At 34.0% G+C, this 12,333-nt stretch overlaps 1 protein-coding gene across 12 annotated transcripts in view; it reads left to right on the top strand.

Annotated features, from left to right (window-relative positions):
• Positions 1 to 12,333, top strand: part of TBC1D32 (TBC1 domain family member 32) — a 191,225-nt gene that overhangs the window by 152,756 nt on the left and 26,136 nt on the right. For 10 of the 12 annotated variants that reach the window (XM_036248320.1, XM_036248330.1, XM_036248322.1 and 7 more), the window contains 3 exons: positions 1,642 to 1,711; positions 3,396 to 3,511; positions 4,339 to 4,493. In XM_036248320.1, the coding sequence (XP_036104213.1) occupies positions 1,642 to 1,711; positions 3,396 to 3,511; positions 4,339 to 4,493 (341 nt within the window). The remainder of the gene's footprint in view (positions 1 to 1,641; positions 1,712 to 3,395; positions 3,512 to 4,338; positions 4,494 to 12,333) is intronic. The other 2 variants (XM_036248328.1, XM_036248329.1) reach the window with 2 other exon arrangements.

Genomic DNA, 12,333 nt, shown 5'->3' with positions numbered 1-12,333 from the left:
GCCATGTTTTCCTAACCTTGCCCTCTTCTGAATCCACATAACATTTTTATCTGTACCATTCTTATTCCTCTTAGCACTTTAAAAAATGAGAGCTATCTATATACAAATATTATCTCTGACACTACATGGAAAATCTTTTAAGACATGATATATTATTTATCTTTTCTCCCCCATATCTTCTAGCATGTGCTACACTTACTTTATCAGAATTTTATACAAGGAATGAATGAGTCCATGAGTGAAGGAGATTATATTGATAGTATGCCATGCACCAATATGTAATAAGAGGGAAGGAAAACTTGTGATATGAGATTTCAGAAAACCTAACCTTTGGTCCTCTCTACCAGTAGATAATATGTTGTCTTGGATAATTTCCTTAATATTATGTGTTTGTGTGTATGCACACTACCATTTCTTCAGCCCAAAACTGAAAGTTTCAACTAGACTTTCAGTGCTATCTAATAATGTTTTTCAGTGTTCATTGTTAGCTTGGTAATCCAGTGTTCTCAAGGACTAATCTTAACTTTCAACCTTTCCTACAACCTTTCTGCACTGAACAACCCCTTCTTCACTTTTTAAAATATGTCTTCATACTTTTATTAATAGGTAAATCTTTTCAGGTGCTTTTTTTAATTGAATTTATTGGGGTGACAATAAAATTATATTAGTTTCAGGGATACAGTTCTATAATACATCACCTGTATATTGTATGTTCACTAATGTAAGTCAAGTCTCCTTCTATCCCCATTCATCCCCTCTTTACCCTCTCCTACCCTGCCCCCCCCTTTCTGTGTGGTAATCTGGTAATCATCATACTGTTGTCTATGAAGTTGCTTCTTCTTCTTCTTTTATTTTTTTTTGCTTAATTCCTTTATCCTTTTCACCCAGCCTCCCTCCCCTTTGACAGCTGTCAGTCTGTTCTCTGTATCTATGAGTCTGTTTCTATTTTGTTCATTTATTTTGTTCATTAGATTCCACATATAAATGAAATCATATGGTATTTGCCTTTCTCTGACTGGCTTATTCACTTTTATATCATCATAATTCAACAAACAACAAGTGTTGGTAAGGATAGGGAGACAAAGGAACCCCTTCTTCACTTTTGGTAGAGGATCACAATTCCTACTTCACAGAGGATTCTCCTGCAGGAAGAAACTTGTTGATTCCACCCTCATACATTGTTGTACATTATAAGTACAATACTGATTATTCCTTCCTGACACGCATGTTTAAATCTTTAAGCAGTAAACAGATATATATATATATGATTTGTAATTCAGAATGTTGAATATATATATGCATTGCTTAATGAAAGTGCAATATTCTAGACTGTTTGAGGGTTAATAGCTTTTGTGTTCTGAGAACCAAGTAAAAATAGATTGATTTAAAACTATGATTAGTTGTTTTGTATTTAATATGCTTTCAACAATGCTTTTTATAGGATAAAAGTTATTTGTAAAAAGTTTTCTGTTAATTTCTTTGAAACTATAACTGACAGTCCTTGAAAGAACAAATTCATCAGTGTTTTTAAAATTCACATTAAAATATGTAAAAATTTTGCTTTTATCATTTTTCAATTAAAATGTGAATATTATACAGACTTTTATACATTTTTATAACCCAGTTTTCTATTGTTTTTAGCTACTGACGCAAATGTGAAGAATGAAAGTCTTTCATCCGTGCAGCAGCTTGGCATTAAAATGACTGTCAGGTATATTACAGGGAAATATCTCCCTTGTGTATTTCTAGAATTTTTTTTTTTATCTACCTGATATTTGCTTAATAGTATTTAATTTAACAACCAACCCTTGTATATTTAAATGCAGAATTTATCATTCAGAAAATAACTTTATTTCGTGGATATTGGCACATGATTAAATTACCTCTGTAGATAAATATGTTATGATTCATTATTATTTAAGAGTTTAACTCCAGTGTGTTAACTCCTCTATGACTATCAGTTTTTTTTCCAAAAATAACATCGTAAAAATCAGCACATTGGTAGTACAATCATGACATTTTCTAAAATATGATTACTTTAAATTATCAAGCTGTGGTGATGAGTACAAAAGTACCTTGAGGATAGATGCTGAAGTTAAAATAAATAAACCAGTTATAGTCATCGGAATTTTCAGTATTCAAATTGTAATTTTCAAAGGAAATGGACAAGCTAAACAGCAGATGGGAGTTAAGGACTAAGTCCTTGGCCACCCCCACCCCCATTCTTGCTTATTAAATGGGGTTCTTGATTGTCCCATTCTGAAGGATCAGAATCAAGTTTTAGAAAGATATATGTGAAAAATGGCATTATAATGAAACCTATGGTACTAACACTACTTCACTCACCCTTATTACATAGGGCATATAACACATCGATTATGTTTTGCAACCTGCTTTTTATTTTAAGTACCCTATTTCTGCTATAAAATGAAATCCATAGATAATATAAGCTGTAAAATGAAATCCGTAGATAATATAAGCAGGCTAGTCACATATTTTAAAAATTCAATAATATGTTTTAGATAAGAAAAAAATAGAAAATGATTTATAACAAAATGTTTGCATAGAACTACAGTGCAAGACATAGCTGGCACTCATAAAATCATCGTGATGCTGGCAGCTACAGAGACTGGTTTTATTTTGGTGCTTCAAATACTGCAAGAGAGTTGCCACTGGCAAAGTATCTTTCCAAAATGGGGAACAAGGCTCAGTAAGGCTTCAAATAAAATAAAGTACTATCTTTCCCTAATTTACACATGCATTAAGAATATGTAAAAACTATAGGAAAAATATTTTATGATTTTATGCAAAACAATTAGCTTCATGCAAATAGCAAGGAAGGCATTGGCAAGTTGTTATCATGCTGTCCCATGCCTACCCTGCTAGCCCTCACTCACTGACTACCAGTAGTGCCCCCAGTCACTAGGACAATAAAAAATGCCCCCATAAGTTTCCAAAGTGGCCGCTGGAGGAAGTGCCACTCCCATTTAGAATCGCTGGAATAGATGAACTCTAAAATTCCATCTTAGATTTAACATACTAATCTGTCAATATTTCGTGTTAGATTAAGTTCAGGAAAAAATGCTTATTTTCTACTTGTAAATCTGCTGTATCTACATTTTTATCTCTCATTATTGTTTTATTTTTTTTAAAGAAGTTACCAATATTTACCAGATGAATACTGATAATACAAATACATCATAATTTTCAGTAACATATTATGTGTTAATCTTTCCTAAGTGTTTTGTATAGCATATTATGGCAAAAGCAGAAATTTGAAAACTTGAAGCCTTGAGATTTCAAGAGGACTACACTTGGATAGATTTCCACAAGTGAATTTACAATACAGGGCCTGACTTTTATCATTTTGTATATTTTGTGGGTTTTTAATGTAGATATGGCAAGTTCCTCCACCTGTTAAAAGATGGTGCAGAAAATGATCTGACCTGGGTATTAAAGCACTGTGAGAGATTTCTGAAACAGCAACAAGCCCGTGTCAAATCTTCTCTTCATATCCTTTCTGAGTGGATTTACAGTTCAACTTTCTTCATATATTTTTTTATAATTTTTTATGGGGTGCCTTAATACTTTTATAGTAAAATAATACTTTAACTTATATGAGTGATTTATTTGTTATGATATGTTTTTTAGTATTTTATTCTGTATTTTAGACATGCATTTTATTAAGTAGTGATTTTAAATTCAATCTTATTCAATCTGCAGCTATTCCAGTGAAAATTATTAGAATATATTTTCAGACATAAAAGTTTTCAAAATAGATTTAGTTAATCTAGAAAAATATTCTAGATTGAGTAAATCTAGAATAATAATAATAAATCCATTTATTATTTTATTTGAACCTATTTAATAAAAATCCATTTATTACTTTATTTCAGAAATAAGAGTTGACTTGAATAAAATAATATGTACAAATTGTTTGTATTACTGAATCTACAAGTGTGTGGGTTTTTCAAATACCTGCTTATGCTAGTAATTTAGCAGATGGCCCAAACTAAAGAAAGGATGGTACTGTTGTGTTCATGACTTGAAAAGTGTGTTTCTACAAAGCAGATAATTTTTCTTCCACTTGCTTGTGCCATTGGCCTCCACTAGACGTTTAAGTGACTAGTACATTGTAATAGTTACTGTGTGAGTAAATTTTTATTAATAAAATTTAATTTTATAACAATATCTATAAATTGGTTAAAGACAAAATGAGGACTAAGTGTCATTAATATATCTTTCCTCATAGAGATCCTGGAAATGAATATTATGGAGTTGTTATATTTCATTTTATAAGATAAAATATTATAACAGTTCCTTAACTCTGCTTTTCAGTCTGCCTGCAGGGGAGTTATACTGGCTATGACTGGTTTGTATCCTCTTTGTTCATGATAATGTTGGGGGACAAGGAGAAAACGTTCCAGTTTCTTCAGCAGTTCTCCAGGCTTCTGACCTCTGCTTTCCTTTGGTTGCCAAGACTGCATATTTCTGTAAGATTTTTTAGCCTGTTTTTAAAGGAGTATTTTACATTTTAAGGCAAATCCTATTTAAATTCATTGGGGTCTTATTTTATTTGTAGAGGGCTCTATTAATTATTGTTCACTTTCTACATGAATGCTTTTGACTAATTCTCTTCAAAGATACAGATATAACACTTTCTCAAATATTTGATATCTTACCTAATGGTATCTGAATAAATGATTAATGATAATAGATATATTATTAAATTTTAAACATATTTGGTAAATTATAAAATTTTATACATAAAAAGAGAACTATTGAATGAATATTTTTGTTACGTTGTAAAAAAGAATTTATTGGTGAAATTACAGTATAATAAAACATTTATTAAGTTGAAATTGTAACCATATTCTATAGCAAAAAAACATACTTTTTAAATACATTTTCAAAATCTATGAGTTTTGATCAAGGTATTATAGCATATTTTCAGATATTTTACTAGTCCCCTAAGATCTGAGGGAGGGTAGTGTAGAGGTAAATGTATCCCTCAAGTAATGTTTCTGTATTTTCTTTTACTTATATACTGACTGCCATTTAAGATCTCCAACTTGGGAAACTGCTAATGGACTATTCTGATTCTTCCCAAACCTTTTCCATAACATGTTGCACATGGACAATGGAATCATGTGACACTCAAGGATAAGTTAAGGGCACTGGAGAGTATCTATATGTGAAATTAAATGAAATTATCTAACATATGTTTTGCCAATATATAGTAGTTATAAGAAAAATAAATGCAAAGCCTCAGGGAATACATTGATTATTGAAATTTTATGATTTTATTCTTAAAGTAGCTATGTGCAATTCCCGACTAAGACTTCCCAATCAATGAAACTATTTTCCTACTGATAACCAGAATTCGAACAATTTCTTAAATTATACATAAACACTTTTTAAATCTCACAGATTTTTCACTCTTCCATTTACAAATATAATGTTGAAAATGATTTTGATAAGTATGGGTTTTGAGTACATTCACACATTTTTCATATCAGGTATTCTTAAACAATACCTGCATTCCACTAGGCTTAACTATTCCAGTTTAATGTTCTGATTGTGACACTGCCAAACATCACCAATGAACTGTTTTAACTGTAATTTTTTATATTTCTGCTTTGAATCCAGAAACTTTTCATGATACATTATTTTATTTTTAACATAATAGCAGTTATGTTGTGTTCTAATACCATTTCTTCTTATAAAACTGAAACTGGGCACAACTCTAGCAGCTCAGATTTTTATTAGATTTATCATTTTGATACCATCATTTAATATGGAATATAGACCTGTGAATGGAAGAGAGTGACACATAACTCAGGGTTTTAGAATAAACTTTTGTTGTAAAGGCCTTGACTTCTGTCAGCTGGTGCAGCTGTAACAGTGGTGAAAACTTATGCAGTTCCTTTCCTAGCGTCCATTCTTTCTCCCCTCCCTCTCCTCCCCTCCCCTCCCCTCCCCTCCCCTCCCCTCCCCTCCTCTCCTCTTTCCTCCCCTCCCCTCCCCTCCCCTCCCCTCCCCTCCCCTCCCCTCCCCTCCCCTTCCTTCCTTCCTTCCTTCCTTCCTTCCTTCCTTCCTTCCTTCCTTCCTTCCTTCCTTCCTTCCTTTTATAAGAGAAAGGTTATTTTTAAAGTTATAGACATAATTGAAATGAGCCAGCTGGGCAGTATAGGTTCAGGAAACAAGATACAGAGGCAGAAGGGCCCTTGGAGCTTAAGAGAGAGAAAGGCAAAGGTAACATAACTGGGGGAAGGGAAAAGCACCGATGTGTTCCCAAGAGGGAGAGCCCACACTGGGTCCTTCATCTTGAGGATTTTTTACAATTGAATTTATTGGGAGGGGACATTGGTTCACTAAACCATACAGGTTTCAAGTGTACAACTCAACAAAACATCTGCACGCTGTATCGTGCACCCACCACCCAAAGCTGTCTCTTTCCAACCCCATTTATCACCCCTTTGTCCACCTCCACCTACCCCATCCCCTTTCCCTCTATCACTATCACTGTTGTCTTTGTCTATGTGTTTATATAAATGTGTGTGTGTGTATGTATGTATGTATGTATATATATATATATTTTTTTACCTAATTCTTTTATCCAGCCCCCTAGCCCCCTCTTCTCTGACAACTGTCAGTCTGTTCCATGTATTCATGTCTATTTTGTTCATCAGTTCATTTTGTTCATTAGATTCCACATATAAGTACAAATATAATAAGTTGAATATTTTGTTATCAGTAGTTTGTTTTAGTGCTTATCAATAAAACAACATTCTGCTAAGATTCTTCTTCAGGGATTCTGTCTAGAACTGTTAGCTAAGTGTAGTTACTAGTCTGTACACTCACCAATCCACCACATAAATTTTTTGATGTACTGTACTAATCTTTCGGATTGGTGTTTTTTCTATGCCACTTGACTTGTTAATGCATTTGGTAAGTCTTAATATATTATTTAAAAATGGTTTGTTTTCTATTTTGTTTGATCCATTGGTTTCAAACGTTATACTGACAGTTTTTATGCAGGTTGATAAAATAAGCAAGTCTGCAGTGTAGTGAGGCACTTTAACTTCAGCTATTAATAGCACAGACTTGTCCACCTTCTTTAGCTCCATCTCACATTATTGTAATCAATCTCAAAAAAGCTTCAACCTGTTCCTGAGTCTCGTATTCCCCAACCTCATTATTCTGTTGTGTTTTGTCCTTTTGTCCCATAACCTATATGAATTCCTAATGTATTGCTTAATTTGTGCATTTACTTATTATAAATTCAAGTGTATTAATAATAAATAAATAAATAAATACAGAAATACAGAAATACAGAAATTAAGCTCTGTGAAGGCAAGGTTTTCTGTTTTTTTCCACTGAAAAAATTTCCACTGTCACAAATTATGGCTCATATTAATAAACAGGTGTTGAATGTGTGAATTAATATTTAACTAGACATATGTAAGGGACAATAGGCTGATGTTACTTTATAAAGTGTATATAAAAGATATTGGATCCTTGTATTCTTAAAAATGTTGTGAACAAATTGCATTAAAAACGGTTTAAAATTGTAGCCAATGATAAGCAGTGTAGGAAAAAAGAAATATTAATTTGAAGTTCTCAAAAATCATTCTTCATGGAATTTCATTAGGAATCAGATTTTGGCTAATTGTTAATATCAAAACTGTTAATAAAACAAAAAATTAAATTAGTTTTTTCTATAGAAATACCTAATCCCAAATAATAATTGTAACAAAAGTGACAATCATATATGCTTTCTCTGTTAGTAAAACATGAAAAGGAGAACAAATTAAATTGAGATTAAAAACTAAAGTATTTTATATTCATATACACACAAAAATTCATTGATGAAAAAATCAGGCTAAAGTAACACTCAAATGAACTGGTGTAGTTCAACAGGAAGGTCATAGGATGGTTACACACACACACACACACACGTACATACACACACACATACATACACACACACACACAGTTCTGTCTTAATCCTCGTAAGATAATAATTATCCAACACAGGAAGTTTAAGTAAAAAATTCTAATAGAATTTAAATACACACTTAGATTTTTTTTACTTTTTTGTACAGTACCACTGTCCTTAACGATGTCTTGGTGCCTTTTTAGCCTGGCAGCAAGATCCTCTGGCTTATCCACTCCAGAAAATAAAAGTTTAGACTTCTACCCAGGTAACAGGAAAGGTCAGGTTCTCAACAGTTCATGTAATCCTTCTCATTTTAGCCCCTTCCTCATTATTCCCACTTCCAGAGATTCCTGGCTATCAATTTCTGAGGCTTTTGAGGATTCTTCAGGGCAAATTTGGTTGATTCTCAGCTTTCTCTATTATTAACTTAAGATTCAGCTTTTTCAGGCCTGCAAAGTCTTTCTGCAGTTGCCAGAGTTGTGTTGCTGTTGTCACCTATACATTTAGGTTTAAATTTTACAACAATCAGCATGTCATGGCACACTTATAACCCTCTTGCAGGGCGTTAGCAATAGTAAGTCATGTAAACACTTGTAGGAAAGAGGACCAAAGTCAAAACCCCTTCCCTTTCTTATATGTGACTTTAAATCACATTTATATTTGAAGATTCTATTTTCTCATGTGTTTTATTTTCCCTGAGAAGAGAGATTTATGTTTTATAGAGTTATAGACTCAAAATTTAAAAATAATATATCTGAAGCGCTTTGTCTTTCTGCTTCTGCATGACGACGTTGCTGGCAAAGCACGGCTGCTCCTCTGCCCACAGACCCAAGTGGCGCTGGCCTGGATGGACTGGGTTGGATCCCTTTGGATTGGTTTGGAGCCTTGTCTTCTAACTGAGTCTTTCCACGGCTGCATAGAACTAAATTTTTCTTAGTATCAGGAATAAAATGACCCATCAGAGCTACTTATAGAGGAAGAAAAAAACTAACTGCTTACTATGTTTCATTTTTTAAAAACACCTGTCTTTTATTTATAATTTCTATTTATTTATTTATTTATTTATTTCGTTGTTAAAGATTTTTCTCTTTTTTTTTTTTTTTACCCCATTGGCACCCCCCTCCCCACCCCATCCCCGCCCCATTCCTGGCTTAGTTGTCCATGTCCATTGGTCATGCATTCATGCATATAATTTCTGTGGTTTATCTCTTCCAACCTCCCCACCCCCTCTTCTGAGGGATGTCATTTTGTGCCCTACTTCCATATTTCTGGGTCTACCGTATTCCTCAGACTGTTCATTATATTCCGTATATAAGTGAGATCATGTGGTATTTGTCTTTTTCTGCTTGGCTTATTTCACTTAGGATAATACTTTCCAGGTTCCTCCATGTCATCTCAAAGGATAAGAGATCTTTCTTACCGCTGCATAGTACTCCATTGTGTATATGTACCACTGCTCTTTTATCCATTCGTCTACTGATGGACACTTGGGCTGTTTCCAGATCTTAGCTATTGTAAATAGTACTGCTATGAACATGGGGGTACATATATTCTTCCTGATTGGTGTTTCAGGCTTCTTAGGTATATTCCTAGAAGCGGGATCACTGTGTCAAATGGAAGTACAATTTTTAATTTTTTGAGGTAACACCATATTGTTTTCTAAAGTGGCTGCACCAGTCTGCATTCCCACCAGCAGTGTATTAGAGTCCCCTTTTCTCCACACCCGCGCCAACACTTGTTGTTTGATGATTTGTTGATGGTGGCCATTCTGACAGGTGTGAGGTGATACCTCATTGTTGTTTTAATTTGCATCTCTTTGATGATTAGTGATGTTAAGCATTTCTTCATATGTCTCTTGGCCATTTGTATGTCCTGTTTGGAGAGGTGTCTATTCAGCTCCTCTGCCCATTTTTTAATTGGGTTCTTTGTCTTCCTTTTGTGGAGTTGTGTGAGCACTCTATATATATTGGAAATTAACCCCTTATCTGATATATCATTGGCAATGATGTTCTCCCACAGTGGGTTGCCTTTCCATTTTGATGATTGTTTCTTTTGCTGTGCAGAAGGTTTTTAGTTTGATGTAATCCCATGTGTTCATTTTCTCCTTTGTTTCTGTTGCCTTAGGTGATGTATCAGTGAAAATTCTGCTGCGTATGATGTCCGAAATTTTGTTGCCTACATTTTCTTCTAGAATTTTTATGGATTCACGGGTCACATTTAAGTCTTTTATCCATTTTGAGTTTATTTTTGTGTATGGTGTAAGTTGATGGTTTAGTTTCATTTTTTTACATGTAGCTGTCCAATTTTCCCAACACCATTTATTAAAGAGGCTGTCTTTACTCCACTGTATGCTCTTGCCACCTTTGTCAAATATTAATTGAGCATATTGCCTTGGGTCCATTTCTGGGTTCTCTGTTCTGTTCCACTGGTCTATATGCCTGTTCTTGTGCCAGTACCAGGCTGTTTTGATTACAGTCGCTTTGTAGTATAACCTGATATCTGGTATTGTGATCCCACCTACTTTGTCCTTCTTTTTCAAAATTGCTGTGGCTATTCGGGGACTTCTTTGGTTCCATATGAACTTTTGAAGTATTTGTTCTAGTTCAGTGAAATATGTTTTGGTATTTTGATGGGGATTGCATTGAATCTATAGATTACTTTGGGTAGTATGGACATTTTAATGATGTTAATTCTTCCAATTCATGAACAGGGTATGTGCTTCCACTTTTTTATATCTTCCTCTATTTCTTTTTTCAATGTCCTGTAGTTTTCTGCAAATAGGTCCTTTACTTCTTTGGTTAAGTTTATTCCTAGGTATCGTAATTTTTTTGGAGCGATGGTAAATGGGATTGTTTTTTCAGTTTCTCTTTCTGTGGGTTCATCATTGGTGTACAAGAATGCCGTTGATTTCTTGACATTAATTTTGTATCCTGCTACTTTGCCAAATTCATTTATTAAGTCTAGTAGATTTTTGATGGAGTCTTTAGGGTTTTCTATGTATAGTATCATGTCATCTGCAAATAATGACAGTTTCACTTCCTCCTATCTAGTTTGGATCCCTTTTATTTTTTCCTCATGTCTGATTGCTGTGGCTAAGACTTCCAGTACAATGTTAAATAAGAGTGGCGAAAGTGGACATCCCTGTCTTGTTCCTGTTCTTAATGGAAATGTTTTTAGTTTCTGCCCATTGAGTATGATGTTAGCTGCAGGTCTTTCACATATGGCCTTTATAATGTCAAGATATGATCCCTCTATTCCCACATTGCTGAGTGTTTTTAGCAGAAATGGATGCTGGATTTTGTCGAATGCTTTTTCAGCATCTATTGATAGGATCATGTGGTTTTTATTCATCATTTTGTTTATGTGGTGTATCACATTTATTGATTTGTGAATATTGTACCAGCCTTGCATCCCTGGAATGAATCCCACTTGGTCATGGTGGATAATATTTTGATGTATTGCTGGATCCAATTTGCTAGTATTTTGTTCAGGATTTTGGCGTCTGTGTTCATCAGGAATATTGGCCTGTAGTTTTCTTTCTTTGTAGTGTCTTTTTCTGGTTTTGGAGTTAGAATTATGCTGGCCTCATAGAACGTGTATGGAAGTCTTCCTTCTTCTTGAATTTTTTGAAATAGTTTGAGGAGAATGGGTGTTAGTTCTTTTTGGAATGTTCGGTGAAACTCCCCTGTGAAGCCATCTGGGCCTGTGCTTTTGTTTGCTGGGAGAGTCTTGATTACCTCTTCAATTTTCTTAGTTGTTACTGGTCTGTTCAAGTTTTCTATCTCTTCCCGGTCCAGTGTTGGGAGATTGTGTGTTTCTAGAAATTTGTCCATTTTGCTTAGGTTGTCGAATTTGTTGCCATATAGTTGTAGTTGTTCATAGTAGCTGTTAACGACCTTCTGTATTTCTGTGGTGTTCGTTGTTACTTCTTGTCTTTCATTTCTGATTTTGTGTATTTGGGTTCTCTCTCTTCGTTTCTTGGTGAGTCGAGCCAAGGGTCTTTCGATTTTATCTTTTCGAAAAACCAGCTCTTTGTTTCATTGTTCTTTGAATTGTTTTTTTGGTCTCTATGTCATTTATTTCTGCTCTGATCTTTACTATTTCCTTCCTTCTACTTGCTCTGTGGTTTTCTTTTTGTTTGCTTTCTAATTCTTTAAGTTGTGAGGTTAGACAGTCAATTAGAAATTTTTCTTGTTTCTTGAGGTAGGCCTGTAGTGCTATGAACTTCCCTGTCAGAACTGCTTTTGCTGCTTCCCATATGTTTTGTGTTGTGTGTTCATTTTCATTGGTTTCCAGGAAGTTTTTAATTTCTTCTTTGATCTTCTCGGTAACCCATTCATTGTTTAATAACATGCTATTTAGCCTCCAGATGTTGAAATTTATTTGCATGT

The sequence above is a fragment of the Molossus molossus genome, unplaced genomic scaffold, assembly GCF_014108415.1.
Source record: "Molossus molossus isolate mMolMol1 unplaced genomic scaffold, mMolMol1.p scaffold_m16_p_8, whole genome shotgun sequence".
In the NCBI taxonomy this organism is placed as follows: Eukaryota; Metazoa; Chordata; class Mammalia; order Chiroptera; family Molossidae; genus Molossus; species Molossus molossus.
This window is presented reverse-complemented; position numbering and strand designations above follow the sequence as displayed.